The 19,351-nt window shown below is 37.2% G+C and overlaps 1 protein-coding gene across 1 annotated transcript in view; it reads right to left on the bottom strand.

Moving 5' to 3' along the window:
* The window catches only part of LOC124798146 (kinesin-like protein KIN-7M, chloroplastic), a 278,641-nt gene that overhangs the window by 191,682 nt on the left and 67,608 nt on the right, over nucleotides 1-19,351 (bottom strand). Inside the window, exon 6 of the mRNA XM_047261426.1 lies at nucleotides 4,241-4,593. Within this exon, the coding sequence (XP_047117382.1) occupies nucleotides 4,241-4,593 (353 nt within the window). The remainder of the gene's footprint in view (nucleotides 1-4,240; nucleotides 4,594-19,351) is intronic.

The raw sequence follows: 19,351 nt of genomic DNA, 5'->3' as shown, positions 1-19,351 counted from the left end.
TATTTGACATGGTAAGGATGGCAATTGTCCAAATTGTTTTTTGTAAGTTTTATTTGGGCAGAAGTGCGTAGCTGACACTTGGTGAGGATAAGGTCAACAGTAAGGACAGTGGTACGTGACCTGGTGTAGAACCATCTGAAATTCAATTGGGAGAATGTATCTCGAGATTCCAAAAATTTCAACAGTTCAGCCTCACCATGAGCCTATATGGCAAAAATGTAATCAATGTATCTAAACCAAACAAGAGGCTGAAGGCTTATGGATCCTGGGAAAGCCCCTTCGAATTGTTAAGTAAAATATTGACTAAGGTGATCAGGAAGGGTGTTATAGGTTTGGAATCAGGTGGGCACAGGCTGAGGTAATATTCAGCATCAGACAGACCACGTAAATGGGTAATATTAGTATAGAGAGAGGTGGCATCAATGGTGACAAGCTACATGTGTGGTGAAAGCAGGACAGGCACAGATTTCTGACACATTAGGAGGGGAGTCTTTGTAATTTAAGTTTGCAGGTGTTGTCAACCAATGCAGACACACATTCAGTGGGTACTTTGAGGCTAGCAACTATGGGAAGGTTGGGTTTGTGGACCTTATGACGAAGGTAAAAAATGGGAGCGCATGATTTGGGCCTAGCAATAAGTTCTATGGACTGAAGTGTTAGTCCTTGTGAAGAGGAGGGACTGTAGGTAAGTTTGTATGACAGGGATAGGATCTTTATGGCAGATGCTGTATGTAGTAATGCCAGAAAGCTGGCATAGACCCTCACAAACATACTCCCATCTGTTAAGTACAACAGTGATAGATCCCTCATCTGCCAAGAGGATAAGAGTGTCAGCAGTTTTTAGGGAAAAAAGTGCCTGGAATTCTGCAGATGACAGATTAGGGTCATGTAATCATGACCTGAGAAATGGTGCTGGAGCAACACTGGAAGCTAGTAATTCTCGAAAAATTTAAAAGGGGTTATTTTGAGGTAGTGGTGGTGGATAACGTTGAGATTATGGTCTGAACTCTTCAGGACAGGGTTCAATATTAGGTTTGTTGTTGTACGTATTTTGAGATTTGGTTGCAACGTGATACTTCCAGCTGACATTGTGTGTGAAGGAAAGTAGGACTTCAAGGAAAGGAGCATCTTTAACGGAAGTTTAGGACTGAAAACACTGTACTGGAGTGGCTGGTTCTTGTGATCATGAGTATCCAATGCTCTGGGAGATACTGATGAAGGCTGGGGGATGTTAAGAAGGTTGACCAAACTCAATTTGTAGGAGAGGAATGGTGGTTGACAATGAGGCTGTTTAGGAAGCTTTAGTGGGACAGGAATGGGAGTATAACTGTTGAGACAGTTTAGGAAAAGACTTTTGAGGTGAAATCTGGCTGCTGTTGCAGTTTGAAGTTAGCTTGGAGCATGGTACCTCCAAGGAAACATAAGGGGCGCAGGTAACTGCAGGGTTTTATATAAGGAGTGTGCAAATTAAAAGATATGAAACTTTGTAACAACCAAACCAGTTGAAATTTGCGTATACCGTTTTGAGATAATGTAGTAAGACATCTAGGGACACATATGCAATGCTATCATCTCCACTTAACAAATTCAAAGCTGTGCCCTCAGGTAGTAAAGTTGAAGCTTACCGCCTTTTTTGAAGTTCGCGGTGTGAAACTCATCTAATTCCTCTAGCACATAAAAACCATTAACAGTGACATGTACCATGAGACACTCTGTAGCCTACACACGTCAATTAAGGGTAAATGGCCTGGGCTGCCCATGGAGGGAGTGATTCCACTCCATGATAATGTGCATCCATGTCTCCAAGGTCACATAAAGTGTAATGGCAAAGTTCAAGTGTGAGCAGCTTGAGCATCCATCCTACAGCCCAGATGCATCACCCTGTGACTTTATGTTTGGTCTGCAAAGAGAACCCATCTCGAAGGGAAGCACTTCAACTCTTGACGAAGAGCTAAAGGACACAATGGGGAACTGGTTCCTGTCACAACCACAGGGATTATGTGAACAGGGAATCATTTGGCTCATGATACAGTGAGATAGTTTTGCTCAGACCCCTGGTGATTACTTTTAATTAAAGACTGCAATTATATCCACACTGTTGTTTTGTACCTTTTCTCTTGAACACACCTCATCAAAGAGAAATTTGATGGAGAGGAAATTGGCACTCAACGTTTATATGTCACAGATTAGTCAGGTGAGAGCCACATGTGAAATGACGCATACCTTGTACCAGCTGCTACATAAACACTATTTGGCTTTCTACATGTTACGATGTCCACTAAGTTATCAGTAAGGACAGATAGGCAGAGTTAGAGGATGATTTCTGGCAGGACATTATATCCTGTTGCAGAGCACACTCTCCCACATGACAGTTGTGACCTCTGTGCCTGTTTAACCATACATTCTCCCTCCGGACACCAGTTTCTCATAACTTCGCATGTGGGAAGTGGCTTTACAATACGTGCTTGGTTCTTGCCACCGATATGGCCTAAATTTACATTAATTTCTGTGCTCTCAGTATTTCTTTTTAGTAACTATTGGTTTTCTTCACTCCCATCTACTTTCTGACCCAATTTTCTCTGGCCACTAATCTTTCTAACGTGAATAATGCACTTAGCTTTTTGTCATCCTTCGTTCTTTCATAATGTGTTTTCATTGATCTCTGCCTTGTTTATTACTCTATTTTCCATGTTGCCAGGATTCCAAATTTTTTAAGTACAGGTACCAACAATCAGTCTTTTTTTCTCATTCCATCCATCAAATCTCCTCTGACCCATGGTTCTGTGTAACTCTTCCCATTTCCTAAACTTCAGTCATTTTCCTTCATCCCTCTTCCTTTCCTTTTGACCACTTCGGAAGAATGGGCCAATGACTCAAAGCTTTTGTGTTTTCTTCTAACACCACTTGATGAGTAAATTTTGTGTTTATTCATATTATATTTTTGAACCTTGAATATTTTTGTTGATGTAACTTTCTACGTGTACTTTCATCAAGACAACATTTTCTGGATATTTAAATGCCTCGTGAGCCTTGCTGTAATGCTAATTATTTTATTTGTATCTGCATTTGTTAAATATCAGGTATTTAAAGATTTGTATTAACAAAAATTAGGTTGTCATTGCCAATTTATGATACTGGTCATGTTGCCAGACTGGCACCCCCCCCCCCCCCCCCCCCCATGTATCAGTACATAATTTTAATGTCAAAAAGGTTAATATCACAGGGCAGTAACTGCTGATGTCATAGAAGCAGAATAGTGTGTCAGTTTGGAAGACACTGGGGATCCAGTATCAAGAGTTTGAAAAAGTTGTTGAAGATAAAACTTGGAAGCCAGGTTAGGAAAATAGCAGTCTATTTAGCATAGAGTATGGGTTGGTAGTAAACTGAAGAAAGACAAAAGTAACTGATGAGAAGCAGAAATAAGATTAGTAATAAGCTCAACAACAGAGTTGGGAGCACCGTAGCAAACAAGAGGAAATCTGCTACCCTGGTAGCAAAGTAAGACATGATGAACACAAGAAAAAGATTAGCACAAGCACAGAGATCATTCCTCGCTAAATGGCATCTAGTATTCAAAATAGTCCTTAATTGAAAAATAAAATTCTGAGAATCTTCTGGAGCACACAGTTGTACAGAAGTGAATTATGAACGGGGGGAAAACTGAGAAAGAAGAGTATAGAAGCATTTGAAATGTGCTGTTCCAAAAGGACACAAAGTTATGTGGATTGATATCAGAAATGAGGTTCTCTGGTAAATCTGCAAGAAAGGGATATGTAGAAAACACTGCCTATAAGAAGGGACAGACTTCAGAGAATAACTTCTGTGGAGCTAGGAGGAGAGACAGAGCAAAAACTGCATAGGAAGACAGAGACTGGAATACATGTAACAAATAACGAAGAATATTAGGTGTAAGTGCTACTCTGATATGAATAGATTGCCACAGGAGAGAGAGTCATAAGGTCTACATATCAAATTAGCAACAAACGGGTAGAACATTGGGGATTCCCAGTTGTCTGGTGACAAACCCTAAGACAATCATCCTACAATTTGAAATCAGTAAATTAAGCAAAAAATAAATAAATAAATAAATAAATAAATAAAAATAAAAAATCTAACATTTTAATTGTTAATAGCCTCTGCGGCCCATTAACAGAAATAATAATTATGAGGAAAAAAAGAAAAAGGACAAAAGAAATTCAGAGAGCCACCAGTTCTGAACAGAAACAGGTAGTGAACTGACCTCAGAGTGCAATTCGTCTCTTCAACTGAGGTAGGCGTAACATTACAGATGATGGCTGTCAGAGCATTTCCTCCCAGAGCTGGCTCCAGTATGCGTGTCAGCTTACTATCTCGAAAACTGATGTGTTTTTTCCCGTCGCTCAGCTGTGATATCACTTGACTTAAAGTGAATAATGAAAGATTGATATGGCAGCCTTCACGAAAGCGATCGCTGCCAAATTTACTGCCTGTCTGGTCTGACCGTTCTGAGCCTGCGAGATCAACCATATTAAGATGTGAAACTTTTATAACATCATCATCTTGATCTTCATTACAGTCCCCTTGGCCTCCCTTTGCTTCACGGCTCTCAACTACCTGAAATACACAAATGTCATTTAAAATTCAGAATTCAAGTAAGTTCAAAGTGAAAGAAATGTATTATTCAAAAATAAATAAGGAATTAGTTTTGATGGTTAGTGGTGTGCATAGATTTAAACTTCTATATATTCAAAATAATATATAAATATCTCTGTCATGCAGAGTTTTTGTTAGATATTTATTTGTTGCACTGTTAACCATGAGTTTTAATTACCGCCAACTTTTGTGTGTTCAACTCCTTTGTAAGTTATTGCAAGCAATGGAGTTTGTTCAGGCACAAATTTTGTAGACCCTCAAACTATCTTATACTGAGATTTTATAAAGTACCAGCAATTTTAGCTGTCCTCCAATAGAAAATTAATATGTTAACTATATGATTCTTCCACAAATTAACTACTACTTTATTATTTAAGTGGAGAATCTTAGTTTTATTCCCAAGATAATTTGACAACTGCTGGTGCTTATAGCCAAATTGGTTTAAATAAAAATAATTTAGAGTAAATATCCATAATTTGAGCATCAGTACAAACACATGTAGATAAAATTTGGAGTGAGTGAAGCAATGTACCTCATCCAAGAGCATTTATATTCTTCCTTTCAGGAAACATTTTATGTTTTCTAAAAATATGACATTTCATGTTATTCACGACTAAAGTTTTCATCTTCCTGAATGTTCTACTTCTACTGGACATTATTCCCAAAATTCAGGTACATAGTTTTGTGGCTCTAATTTTTCCAATTACAATAACGCCCACTTGCACTGGCACAATAGTCTACTAATTGTTCTTTCCAGAAAATTCCTTATTTTAGGTGGGAATTGTGAATGCTCTAGGCAGCATACACAGTATAGTCCATATACCTTTGTCAATTTTCTATTTATGCATTCCAAATTACTACTGCTTGTAATTCCACAACCGTTAATTTAGCCCTTCTCATGATAAATCAAAATATAATTACAGATCTGAATTATAATTTTGTAAGAACTTCTACAAACAATTGTACATGACAATACATAAGTCAGTCACTACACAGTAATCAACAGATGAGTGCTCAATGTCAAAGTAGGCACCCAGCAAACAACTCGATAGCTTCTATGAGTAAATGATTTTGTAAACTACTTTGGAGCTGCTGAACAGTAGCGGTTATATTGTAATCATCAAGTAAGCTATCATTAGCTATCCACATATGAACAATTCCATGTTGTCACCAACCAGTAAATCAACCACAGGCATAAAAAAGTGAAATTTTCAATTTCAACTACTCTGTTAATGTTATTCAGCCCATTGGTAATGAAAAATTGAACTACTTTTATGTACAATGTGTATAAAAATGGATCTATCAATATGTATTTTCATCAGAACTGTACAGAAAAAGTGTGAAAGAAATATGTTACCTTTGTCAAGTCCTTTATGGTAGAATGTGGTGAATATGCTATATAAACTATAATATTCATGTTGATCATCACAATACGTGTTTCAAAAACTGTGAAACTAATGCATTTTTGCATTTTGCCAAATTACAGGAAGGTATCAGGCAACAGAATAGCAGCTACCGAGACCCAGCAAACACAAGTTGGTCACTTTACACAAACTACTATGAACTAAAATTTCGTCACTTTTTATCCAAATCCATGTCATGTGGTAGATCTACCACAAGCAGATTTGCATTCTAGTGTTTTACTTAAAAACACATGATACACACAGCTAGCACTACTGTCTGTGTACAATAGTTTCATTGTTATGATACTGAGAAAGTCCAGTCAGTCTACTTTAGTCCAAAAGACTTAGGTGACCCATTATAGAAAATTGCTCAACTGTATGGGATCCATACCAAATACAAATGAGGTCAGTACATACATTTTGTTTGTCTCTGGTCCACAAGATTCATGGAAATGCTAAAAATTCTCACGTGTTAGATGCCCAATGATAGATACCAACTATCTCGCGAAAGCCTATTTAGAAAGCTTCTAGAACCAGTATCAGTCAAGGCATTTACTACAGTCCCCTACATGTCTTACTAATATCACCAAGGTTAAACTAATTACCACTTGCACAGAGATATTGAAGCAATCATTTTGTCCATGCTCAATACCTGAATGTAATGGGAAGGAACTCTGAATACATGGAACAATAGAGTAATCTGCCATGTACTTCACAACAATTTGCAAAATATGGATACAAATGTATTGTGTTCGAGAAACTGCTTAAACAATGAGCAGTGCTTTTAACAAGGCATTTCTAGAGGGGCCTAGTCACGCTGATCACAGTTCAAATTTCAGGACATACAGTGATTGTCACTGCTTGAAACACAAACCACCTCGATATCATCCCCTGGCACACGTCGTTTTGGCAGTGACTCAGTGAGGTTTGTTTTATCATCATTGTACCATAGCAGTGATGAGCGAGCAACAAGGCTGCAGCATAAACATTCTGTAAGATAAGTATGACAGTCCAATATTGCTTTGCGTGTGCTAACATTACTCTGGAGCCCAAACCATTCTTACTCCTGTTGGCTTCTACCAGCCATTCCATCCTTATGTTGATGTTTCATGTTAGTATTTCACAACCAAGCCTCATTAAACTGATGGTTCAGTAATACTTTAGTCAGTACTTGCCTTCCATTTGTGTCTACTACATTCTTACCGAAATTTGACGGTGTTTCATGTGTCTCCTATGTCCTGCATACCAGATGGAACAGTATTGCCATAGATGGTTCTCCCAAGCACCTTAATAAATTCAGATGAATGTCTCCACTCCAGGTACCTGGTATTCACAAGTCTTCCAGAGCTCTGTCAAATTCTTGCATTAGTGTTCCTCTCATCTTATTATCCCTACGTCTCTTTCTGTAAGAACATTATCAAGTTTCTTTCCTTGATACAGCCCATCTATATATTCCTCTTGCCTTTCAGCCTTCCATCTTAGTATACTATAGGCTCATCAACTGAGTTCTCTATGTTTCTACAGCTGATCCCTTTTCTTGAAAGAGTTCTTCAATTTCCTGAACATGGTATCTATCTTTCCCATGGATGTGTGCTTTAACAGTTTGTATTTGTCCTCCAGTTATTCTTGCTTTGCCATTCTGCAATTTGTCCATCTCCTTTTATAGACATTTGTATTCCCTTATGTTTAATTTGTTGCTTGTCCTTTCCTCAGATATATTTAAAATGTCATGTGTTACTCAAGGACTTCTATGACTCTTGCAAGGACTTCTATGTATCTAGTTTATTAGCCTAGTCGTTCCTCTTCTTCCTTCACCAAATCATCTCTCAAACTTACTAATTCATCTATAATATTTCCATAACCTACTGCTGTTGGGCAATGTCTGTCTCTGGTTGTTTGATCTCATCCAAGTCCCATCTCCTTAATTTTCAACTTCCTGCAATTTCCTTCATTTCAGTCTACAACTATCTGACAAATCCAATAGGTCAGGGTATTTATTTTGCTCATTTTTCATTAAAAACAAAATCTTGTATATATTGCTGTAGTATACTCCATGTGAAATTATACTGGACTGTTTCTTTATGCTGGTTGCAGCTGCTTTATGTATCTACAATGTAATTTTGTAAACATCTTTAGGGCAATGTCGCTTCGTAACTATATAGATGTCTATTGTTTTCACCTACAGCTGTTTACACTTCGCAGGTGAAAACTGTCAAAAGCACTGTTAGGTGTCAAAAATTTCCTCAGTTGACTCAACTGTAGTGGTGTCTTAGCAGTAAAGAATAAATGTATCAAAATTTCACACATGATGCAACATTTTATCACGCATCTCAGTGTTTATGACGTCATAGCTCCTGAACTATGATAGGCAGTTGTTTCTTACTCTCAAAGCATTGGTAGCCCGACAGTGAGGGATATGAATTCCAAGTTTGGTTGAAATTGGTCCAGTGGTTTAACAGATGTGGAACACGAACACGCATGAACACACACAAACACTTATTATATGTATGGATTCATAATTAGAGACTAAAAAATCATTTTATTTTGCAGAAGATTTTGGCAATATTTTTATAGATTTTGTTGTTATTTACTGCCAGTTTGCTTCTCTTTCTGGTTATTTATTTTTGTCCTAATTAATCATTTTTTCAGTCTTGCGTTGAAATGAAACTATGTGTGTCATTTACATTATATTTATTACACTATGCGCACCACATTTATTTACATTACACTGTCTTGGAAAAAAAGGGGGAAGCAGCATACATTATTTTTTATACTTAAAGAAAAGTAACACCAATACTTTACAGACAAATGGAAAACTAGTAGGAGCTGATCTCGGGAAAGATCAGTTTGGATTCCGTAGAAATGTTGGAACACGTGACGCAATACTAATCCTATGACTTATCTTAGAAGATAGATTAAGGTAACGCAAACCTACATTTCTAGCATTTGTAGACTTAGAGAAGGCTTTTGACAATGTTTACTAGAATACTCTCTTTCAAATTCTGAAGGTGCACGGGTCAAATACAGGAAGCGAAAGGCTGTTTACAATTTGTACAGAAACCAAATGGCAGTGATAAGAGTTGAGGGACATGCAAGGGAAGCAGTGGTTGAGAAGGGAGTGAGACAGGGTTGTAGCCCATCTCCAATGTTATTCAATCTTTAAATTGAGCGAGCAGTAAAGGGAACAAAAGAAACATTTGGAGTACAAATCAAAATCCAAGAAGGAGGAATAAAAACTTCGAGGTTTGCTGACGACGCTAATTCTGTAAGAGACAGCTAAGGACCTGGAAGAGCAGTTTAACGGAATGGACAGTGTCTTGAAAGGAGGATATATATGATGAATATCAACAAAAGCAAAATGAGGATAACGGAATGTAGTCAAATTAAATCAGGTGATGCTGAGGAAATTAAATTGGGAAATGAGACACTTAAAGTAGTAAAGGAGTTTTGCTATTTGTGAAGCAAAATAAATGATGATGGTCGAAGTAGAGGGGTATAAACTGTACACTGGCAATGGCAAGGAAAGCATTTCTTAAGAAGAGAAATTTGTTAACATCGTGTATTGATTTAAGTGTCAGGAAGTTGTTTCTGAAAGTATTTGTATGGAGTGTAGCCATGTATGGAAGTGAAACATGGACGATAAATAGTTTAGACAAGGAAAGAATCAAAGCATTCGAAATGTGGTGCTACAGAAGAATGCTGAAGATTAGATGGGTAGATCACATAACTAATGAGGAGGTATTGAATAGAATCGGGGAGAAGAGGAGTTTGTGGCACAACCTGATTAGAAGAAGGGATCAGTTGGTAGGCGATGTTCTGAGGCATCAAGGGATCACCAATTAAGTATTGGAGGGAAGCGCAGAGCGTAAAAATCATAGAGGGAGACCAAGAGACGAATGCACTAAACAGATTCAGAAGGACGTACGGTGCGGTAGTTACTCGGAGATGAAGAAGCTTGCACAGGATAGAGTAGCATGGAGACCTGCATCACACCAGTCCCTGGACTGAAGACCACATCATCAACAACAACAACAACACTTTAAGGTAAGTAAGCTTTCAGCCAAACACATTGGACAGGATTATCATGATTTGTAAATTATATTCCAAGAGACAGTGCTGCCAATGTAACATTACACTTTAGTTAGAATTATCTCCTCACTGACTTCTTCATTAATACTGAATCCGAACAGCCTTCAAAGCCATTACTGCAAATTTCTGACTATCAACTCCTGTTGCTTACAGGCATGTGACCATGTGAACTTTTCCTAATTGCATGGACATGCACTTTCCAGCAAAATTCTGAAGAGATTTATCCCCCTTCTGAGTATCTGCACTACTGAGACTAGACATTTCAGGTACATACTGCAAGATCCTTACCATGTCTAAGTTAATGAAGTTTAAGCTTAATGTCCTTAAGCTCAAGCATTAATCTCAGGCTTTGAAGACTGATTGATTTGTTTGGATCTGGCTATGAGAGTTGACAATCTTGTCTGAAGATATGACCCTAGTGCACTTCAAGCACTCTAACTTTTGCAAGAAATACTTGCCCTGATCTTTTTAAAAATATTTGTTTCCAGAAGTAAAAATTCCTTTGCCCACAATACTGAAACATTCTTCAAGGTGTTTTAACTTTGAATTAAGTTCATTTGAAGAGAGGTATCTCAAAATCTTTAGGAAAGCAAGTCATTAATTAATATCACTGTCCTGTTCTTTAATGAATATGGCCTCCACAACAATGCAGTTCATTTCATAACCCAGCAGCGATATGACATACTTCACCCTGCGTAGGCAGCTTCCGGATTTTATCACTGTGGAAGAGTTCAATTATTTCCTCAAAATATTCTGCCATAAAAGTGGCTGTGGATAGCCACAAGTTCCAGCTTATTAACACTGGAAAAAGCCTTTGCACCTCTGTTTCCTTTCAGAGACTGCAAATACAAATGTTTGTTCTTCCTGTTTTCTTGAAAAATACTCTTTGAATTGATTATTGTGATGGTAAACCTGTAAGGTTCTTTTGAGAAGCATCAACAATCAGATTCAGTTTGTGTGTCCAGCACTGAATATGGTTACATTACCAGCTACGATTATTCTCAAGGAGATAAATTTTTTCATGTATCCACTGTCGCTCACTGTGTTGAAATAGTTCCTTCATATAGGGCTGTAAGCATGATTGACAGCTACAGTTCTGTACCTGCAACTTTTGTACCATTTTTGGTAACTCAGCACCTTTACTCTCCTCCTCGTTCAAGGTATGCCAAGGTACAGCTTTGCTTCCCACTGTTCTATCTGTATATTACTCTCTGATATTTACCATTCCCAATGTATTCATGCTGCATAGTAGTTGTTTTTCAAGATTCCAAATTTGAACTTCGAAGTATTTTGTGTATGTTCAATATGTGACATTTATTTGTTTGAGGTCACATCCTGTGCTGCAATTGGCTGACAAGCAAACCCAGCAGTCGCAATGTTGATTTAAGTGCTGGCAAAAATAACATGCTGTACCTGGTGGTTTCATATTAACATTTTATATTAGCATATTACAAAATTTGTCTGTATACACTATAATATCTAGTATACATTAACAATACAAGATGGAATAATATTATCTCTGTAGATAAACAGTACATATCGAAGGTTGATCTTGTTTTGTCAAACTCTAGTGTCTTTACTTTTTTAGCATTGAAAAGAGTTTGGGCAGATAGGAATTGTTTCATTCATTATCTAATAATAACCATTCAAGTGAAGAAATCAGTGTACAAAATTATTATTGCTCAACGGTACCTTTTACTGTAGACAAGGTGAAAGACTTTAGCAATTCTTCGAGGCTGTTAAAGGAGGTAAGTGAAAACTGATTAATCCCTGGCTGGCTTGGACTGTATCAAAATGTGTGCTTGTGCAGTAAGTATAAATTAAGCGAGTATAATTCTAAACATTTTTCAAGAGTACGCAGTCTTTAAGTTACTGAGATCATGATCAAAACACAAAAGGAATAATAGTTTTCTCTGAGTCGGCTCGTCAGATAAGTCTTCTGCCTCCTGCGCATCAATCTAGAGCGAGACAAGTATTTGTTTTCTTCTATCAGCTACCAATGGAATCCTCACGTTACAATTCGGGACCAGGGGAATTTGCTATTTTCTATCACATTTCTTCAAAAATCACCAATTTCACATTTTTCACTGCGTTATTGTTTAAATGAAATTTTTCTGTCCCTATTCGTAGCTAATAAGCTATTATCGGAGTCCACGTCTGCTCCTGGAAGTATCTTTGCAGTTTAGAACTTTGTTTACGAATCCATCTTCCCATCAAATAAGCTGCCTGAAATCATCTGGTGGCATCAGGCCACTTCTCTATGTGCGGCCACCTTTCATGATTCTTACAGTGTTAGCAGATTTTCTGAAACTAGTAGCTTCATAATTACATTTCATTATTTTATGTTTATTTAGTTACATTTTTTTTATTTTTGATGTTTCCAAAAAAAAATTCTTTTCAACTACAGACCCGCATAAAAAACAACGGAGATGATCATGAAAACTATTAGCAAGTTATTAAATTGTGATCCAGGCAAAATTTTATCAGACACCATCGCCCTTCATTCCTTTCCTATGGCCTCTGTTCCATTTTTCTTTCTCTCATTTTTCTTCAGTGAAAATTCTAGGAATTCTCGATTTTTAATTTCCTTCAACACATTGAATGATTTTTTGTATTTATCATACAATTCATCCAATTTATTCCTCTGCAGAGCTTATAATGTAGCAGACCAAGATACAAGATAATGAAGTGACTATTAATGCTTTTATGATCCACATTCTGTTTTGTTCTTTAATATGGAATCTTTTTTGTCTGATTATATATACCAGTTACTTGTAAGGAGATCACAGTTGATCACCACCACCACCACCACCACCACCACCACCACCACTAGTAATAATAAATGATAATTAATTGAAATCCTCAGCTGCCGACAGGTGGTGTTGATATACCTCAATGGGGACAGCTGAAAATGTGTGCCCCGACTGGGACTCAAACCCGGGATCTCCTGCTTACATGGCAGACACACTATCCATCTGAGCCACTGAGGACACACACGAATAGCGCTGAGGGTTTCAATTAATTATCATTTATTCTAGAGAAGCTGCATGGTCATCAATGGTATCTGTTCTTTCGAGAACAGTTACTATCTTCGCCAATAATAATAATAATAATAATAATAATAATAATAATTGATAGAGCAATTAGATGAAAAGAAGCAGAAATTACAAGCATTGGCCAAACGACTTAGAAGATACAAAAAAAGTGAAAATAGAAGGAAACACAACCAAACATTCAACACAAACCAAAAGAAATTTTACCAGACAATAGATAACACACACATTAAAATAGACAATCCACCAAACATAACAGACATGGAACACTTCTGGAGCAGCATATGGTCAAACCCGGTACAACATAACAGGCATGCACGGTGGATACAAGCAGAAACAGACACATACAAGATGATACCACAAATGCCTGAAGTGATAATTTTGCAACATGAAGTCACCCAAGCAATTAATTCTACTCACAATTGGAAAGCCCCTGGAAAAGATAAAATAGCAAATTTCTGGCTAAAGAAATTCCCCTCAACACATTCACATCTAACTAAATTATTTAACAGTTACATTGCAGACCCATACACATTCCCTGATACACTTACACATGGAATAACTTGTCTGAAACCTAAAGATCAAGCACACACAGCAAACCCAGCTAAATATCACCCCATAACATGCCTACCAACAATATACAAAATATTTACTTCAGTCATTACACAGAAATTAATGACACATACAACACAGAACAAAATTATAAATGAAGAACAAAAAGGCTGTTGCAAAGGAGCACGAGGATGTAAAGAGCAACTGATAACAGATGCAGAGGTGACATATCAAGCTAAAACTAAACAAAGGTCGCTGCACTACGCATACATTGATTACCAAAAAGCTTTTGATAGTGTACCCCACTCATGGTTACTACAAATATTGGAAATATACAAAGTAGATCCTAAATTGATACAGTTCCTAAACATAGTAATGAAAAATTGGAAAACCACACTTAATATCCAAACAAATTCAAATAATATCACATCACAGCCAATACAGATTAAGTGTGGAATATACCAAGGAGACTCATTAAGTCCTTTCTGGTTCTGCCTTGCTCTGAACCCACTATTCAACATGCTAAATAATACAAATTATGGATACAATATTACTGGAACATACCCACACAAAATCACACATTTGCTATACATGGATGATCTAAAACTACTGGCAGCAACAAATCAACAACTCAACCAATTACTAAAGATAACAGAAGTATTCAGCAATGATATAAATATGGATTTTGGAACAGACAAATGTAAGAAAAATAGCATTGTCAAGGGAAAACACACTAAAAAAGAAGATTACATATTGGATAACAACAGCAACTGCATAGCAGCGATGGAAAAAACAGATGCCTATAAATATCTAGGACACAGACAAAAAATAGGAATAGATAATACAAATATTAAAGAAGAACTAAAAGAAAAATATAGACAAAGACTAACAAAAATACTGAAAACAGAATTGACAGCAAGAAACAAGACAAAAGCTATAAATACTTATGCTATACCAATACTGACCTACTCATTTGGAGTAGTGAAATGGAGTAACACAGACCTAGAAGCACTCAATACACTTACACGATCACAATGCCACAAATATAGAATACATCACATACATTCAGCAACAGAAAGATTCACATTAAGCAGAAAGGAAGGAGGAAGGGGATTTATCGACATAAAAAAACCTACATTATGGACAGGTAGACAATTTAAGAAAATTCTTTATAGAACGAGAAGAAACTAGCAAAATACACAAAGCAATCACTCATATAAATACATCGGCTACACAACTGCAATTTCATAACTACTTCTACAACCCTTTAGATCACATAACATCAACAGATATGAAGAAAGTAAATTGGAAAAAGAAAACACTACATGGCAAGCACCCGTATCATCTAACACAGCCACACATCGATCAAGACACATCCAACACATGGCTAAGAAAAGGCAATATATACAGTGAGACGGAAGGATTCATGATTGCAATACAGGATCAAACAATAAACACCAGATATTACAGCAAGCATATTATTAAAGATCCCAATACCACAACAGATAAATGCAGACTTTGCAAACAACAAATAGAAACAGTAGATCAAATCACAAGCGGATGTACAATACTAGCAAATACAGAATACCCCAGAAGACATGACAATGTAGCAAGAATAATACATCAAAAGCTTGCCTTACAACATAAACTTATAAAACAACACGTTCCCACATACAAGTATGCACCACAGAGTGTACTGGAGAATGATGAATTCAAATTATACTGGAACAGAACCATTATAACAGATAAAACAACACCACGTAACAAACCTGACATCATACTCACCAATAAAAAGAAGAACTTAGCACAACTAATTGAAATATCCATACCCAATACAACAAATATACAGAAGAAAACAGGAGAAAAAATTGAAAAATACATCCAACTGGCTGAGGAAGTCAAGGACATGTGGCATCAGGATAAAGTTGACATTATACCAATTATACTATCACCTACAGGAGTCATACCACACAATATCCACCAGTACATCAATGCAATACAGCTACATCCAAACCTATATATACAACTACAGAAATCTGTAATTATTGATGCATGTTCAATTACCCGAAAGTTCCTAAATGCAATATAACAGATACCATACAGTTAAAAGGAAGTGACGCTTCATCAAGGTCCGCGTCACTTTCCGTTTTTAACCAGACTTAACGTCTGAGAAAGTAAAGAAATAATAATAATAATCTTTATTTGTCCATAGTAACCTTACTGTCTTTCACATCATTTTGGTACAAAGATGTAAGGCCATACATAAAGGGCATCCGAGAAGTCCCTAGCCATTCTTGGGCAACGCTAATTTTTGTCTCTCTACAGCAGGTGATTTGAAAGATGTTTACCACGTAACGACAAATCAGTGTTGTGTGTTCACAACGTGCACTATTTGCTAAACACCAATTTCCAAAAGAGGCATAAAGACCCCACACAATCCTGTAATGATAAAATTGAAGTGTTATTAAATTGTCTAAAAGTTTAATGTTAGATTCTGATGTCTACTTTCTCACCCATATGAATCCTACAGCTTATAGACTTTATGCCCACCCTGAACTCCACAAAGGTAATATCCCTATCTGTCCTGTGATGTCTTCATTCTTAGCTCCATGTTACGAATTAGCCGGATCAAGATCAAAACCAATTTTAAACATAGTCACGGCATACTTAATTCAATTGACGTAGCGACACAAGTTAAAAAACATGCAAATCCCCTAGTGCCAAGCCACTTTCTTTTGATGTTAGCAAATTATTCACTAATACAACTGTTCAGGAGTGCCTAAACATTCTCATACTCACAGACTTATTAAGCAGGAGTTAACCCAGTTGTCACAGATGACATAATGTTAGCTGTACAATCCTGTCCAAGACAAAATTATTTCATTTTCAAATGCAGGATATACAAAGAGTTGGATTGTCTAGCTGTAGGATCGCCCCACTGCCTCAGTCCAGTCCTTGCTGAAATCTTCTTGGGCAATTTCGAAAAACACTTTCTGGAAAATAATCCACTCTCTTCCCAAGATTCGATACTGGTTTAGGTAAGTTGATGATGAGTTGTGCATATGGACAGATACCACCAGACAACTTTGAAACTTCCTTAAACAGCTAAATTCTGAGCACAAAAGTATAAAAGTCACTATGGTGCTTGGTGATCACTGCATAAATTTTTTAAATCTAACTGCAGACATCAGTGATCATATTCATACTTTCAAGATTTACAGGAATCTTACCACCACAGATATGGAAATACCTAACAATTCTCAGCAACCATATACCCACAAACATCCTGTTTTTCATTGAAAGATACATCACCTACTATTCATCCGCATGAAAGACAACTTCAAAACAAAATTAAGTTCAGTCAAACAAATAGCATCAAACAATGGCTACCCTCCTACCTTGGTGGGCTGCATAAAGCACAAAAATCGAAACATGTGCACACTCTTCTTTACCCTATTCTCAGCACATCTCCCTCAAGAACAAAAACAGGGCACAATTCCATATTTAGGAAAAGTCTCGCTGAATGTACGCAGAAAGCTTAAATCCAGGAATTAAAAAAAAGAAAACCAACATCATCATTTTATGCACACAACACTGTTGGGCACTTTTTGTCCAATGTTAAGGACAGTACTCCAGCTTTGTGAAAGAGTTGAATATGTAAAATTACTTGTAACTGTGGCAAATTATACATAGATAAGTCTGGCAAATACAGGGTTATAAATACAAAATCAAATAGGGGTAATGCAGGAGTCAATTTAATAATGAATAAAAAAACAGGAGTGCGGGTAAGCTACTACAAACAGCATAGTGAACGCATTATTGTGGCCAAGATAGACACGAAGCCCACGCCTACTACAGTAGGACAAGTTTATATGCCAACTAGCTCTGCAGATGATGAAGAAATTGATGAAACGTATGATGAGATAAAAGAAATTATTCAGGTAGTGAAGGGAGACGAAAATTTAATAGTCATGGGTGACTGGCAGTCGGTAGTAGGAAAAGGGAAAGAAGGAAACATAGTAGGTGAATGTGGATTGGGGCTAAGAAATGAAAGAAAAAGCCGCCTGACAGAATTTTGCACAGAGCACAACTTAATCATAGCTAACACTTGGTTCAAGAATCATGAAAGAAGGTTGTATACATGGAAGAACCCTGGAGATACTAACAGGTTTCAGATAGATTACATAATGGTAAGACAGAGATTTAGGAACCAGATTTTAAATTGTAAGACATTTCCAGGGGCAGATGTGGACTCACCACAATCTATTGTTTATGAACCGTAGATTAAAACTGAAGAAACTGCAAAAAGGTGGGAATTTAAGGAGATGGGACCTGGATAAACTGACTAAACCAGAGGTTGTCCAGAGTTTCAGGGAGAGCATAAGGGAACAATTGACAAGAATGGGGGAAAGAAATACAATAGAAGAAGAATAGGTAGCTTTGAGAGATGAAGTAGTGAAGACAGCAGAGGACCAAGTAGGTAAAAAGATGAGGGCTAGTAGAAATCCTTGGGTAACAGAAGAAATACTGAATTTAATTGATGAAAGGAGAAAATATAAAAATGCAGTAAATGAAGCAGGCATAAAGGAATACAAATGTCTCAAAAACGAGATCGACAGGAAGTGCAAAATGACTAAGCAGGGATGGCTAGAGGACAAATGTAAGGATGTAGAGGCCTATCTCACTAGGGGTAAGATAGATACTGCCTACAGGAAAATTAAAGAGATCTTTGGAGAACAGAAAACCACTTGTATAAATATCAAGAGCTCAGATGGAAACCCAGTTCTAAGCAGAGAAGGGAAAGCAGAAAGGTGGAGGGAGTATATAGAGGGCCTATACAAGGGCAATGTACTTGAGGGCAACATTATGGAAGTGGAAGAGGATGTAGATGAAGATGAAATGGGAGATACGATACAGCGTGAAGAGTTTGACAGAGCACTGAAAGACCTGAGTCGAAACAAGGCCTCGGGAGTAGACAACATTCCATTGGAACTACTGACAGCCTTGGGAGAGCCAGTCATGACAAAACTCTACCATCTGGTGAGCAAGATGTATGAGACAGGCAAAATACCCTCAGACTTCAAGAAGAATATAATAATTCCGATCCCACAGAAAGCAGGTGCTGACAGATGTGAAAATTACTGAACAATTAGTTTAATAAGTCACGGATGCAAAATACTACCGCGTATTCTCTACAGACGAATGGAAAAATTGGTAGAAGCTGACCTCGGGGAAGATCAGTTTGGATTCCGTAGAAATGTTGGAACACGTGAGGCAATACTGACCCTACAACTTATCTTTGAAGCTAGATTAAGGAAAGGTAAACCTACGTATCTAGCATTTGTAGACTTAGAGAAAGCTTTTGACAATGTTCACTGGAATACTCTCTTTCAAATTCTGAAGGTGGCAGGGGTAAAAATCAAGGAGCGAAAGGCTGTTTACAATTTGTACAGAAACCAGATGGCAGTTATAAGAGTCGAGGGGCACGAAAGGGAAGCAGTGGTTGGGAAGGGAGTAAGACAGGGTTGTAGCCTATCCCCGATGTTATTCAATCTGTATATTGCGCAAGCAGTGAAGGAAACAAAAGAAAAATTCGGAATAGGTATTAAAATCCATGGGGAA

The sequence above is a fragment of the Schistocerca piceifrons genome, chromosome 5 (genome assembly GCF_021461385.2).
Source record: "Schistocerca piceifrons isolate TAMUIC-IGC-003096 chromosome 5, iqSchPice1.1, whole genome shotgun sequence".
Classification (NCBI taxonomy): domain Eukaryota; kingdom Metazoa; phylum Arthropoda; class Insecta; order Orthoptera; family Acrididae; genus Schistocerca; species Schistocerca piceifrons.
Note: the sequence above shows the minus strand (reverse complement) of the source record. Positions and strands in the feature narration are given on the sequence as shown.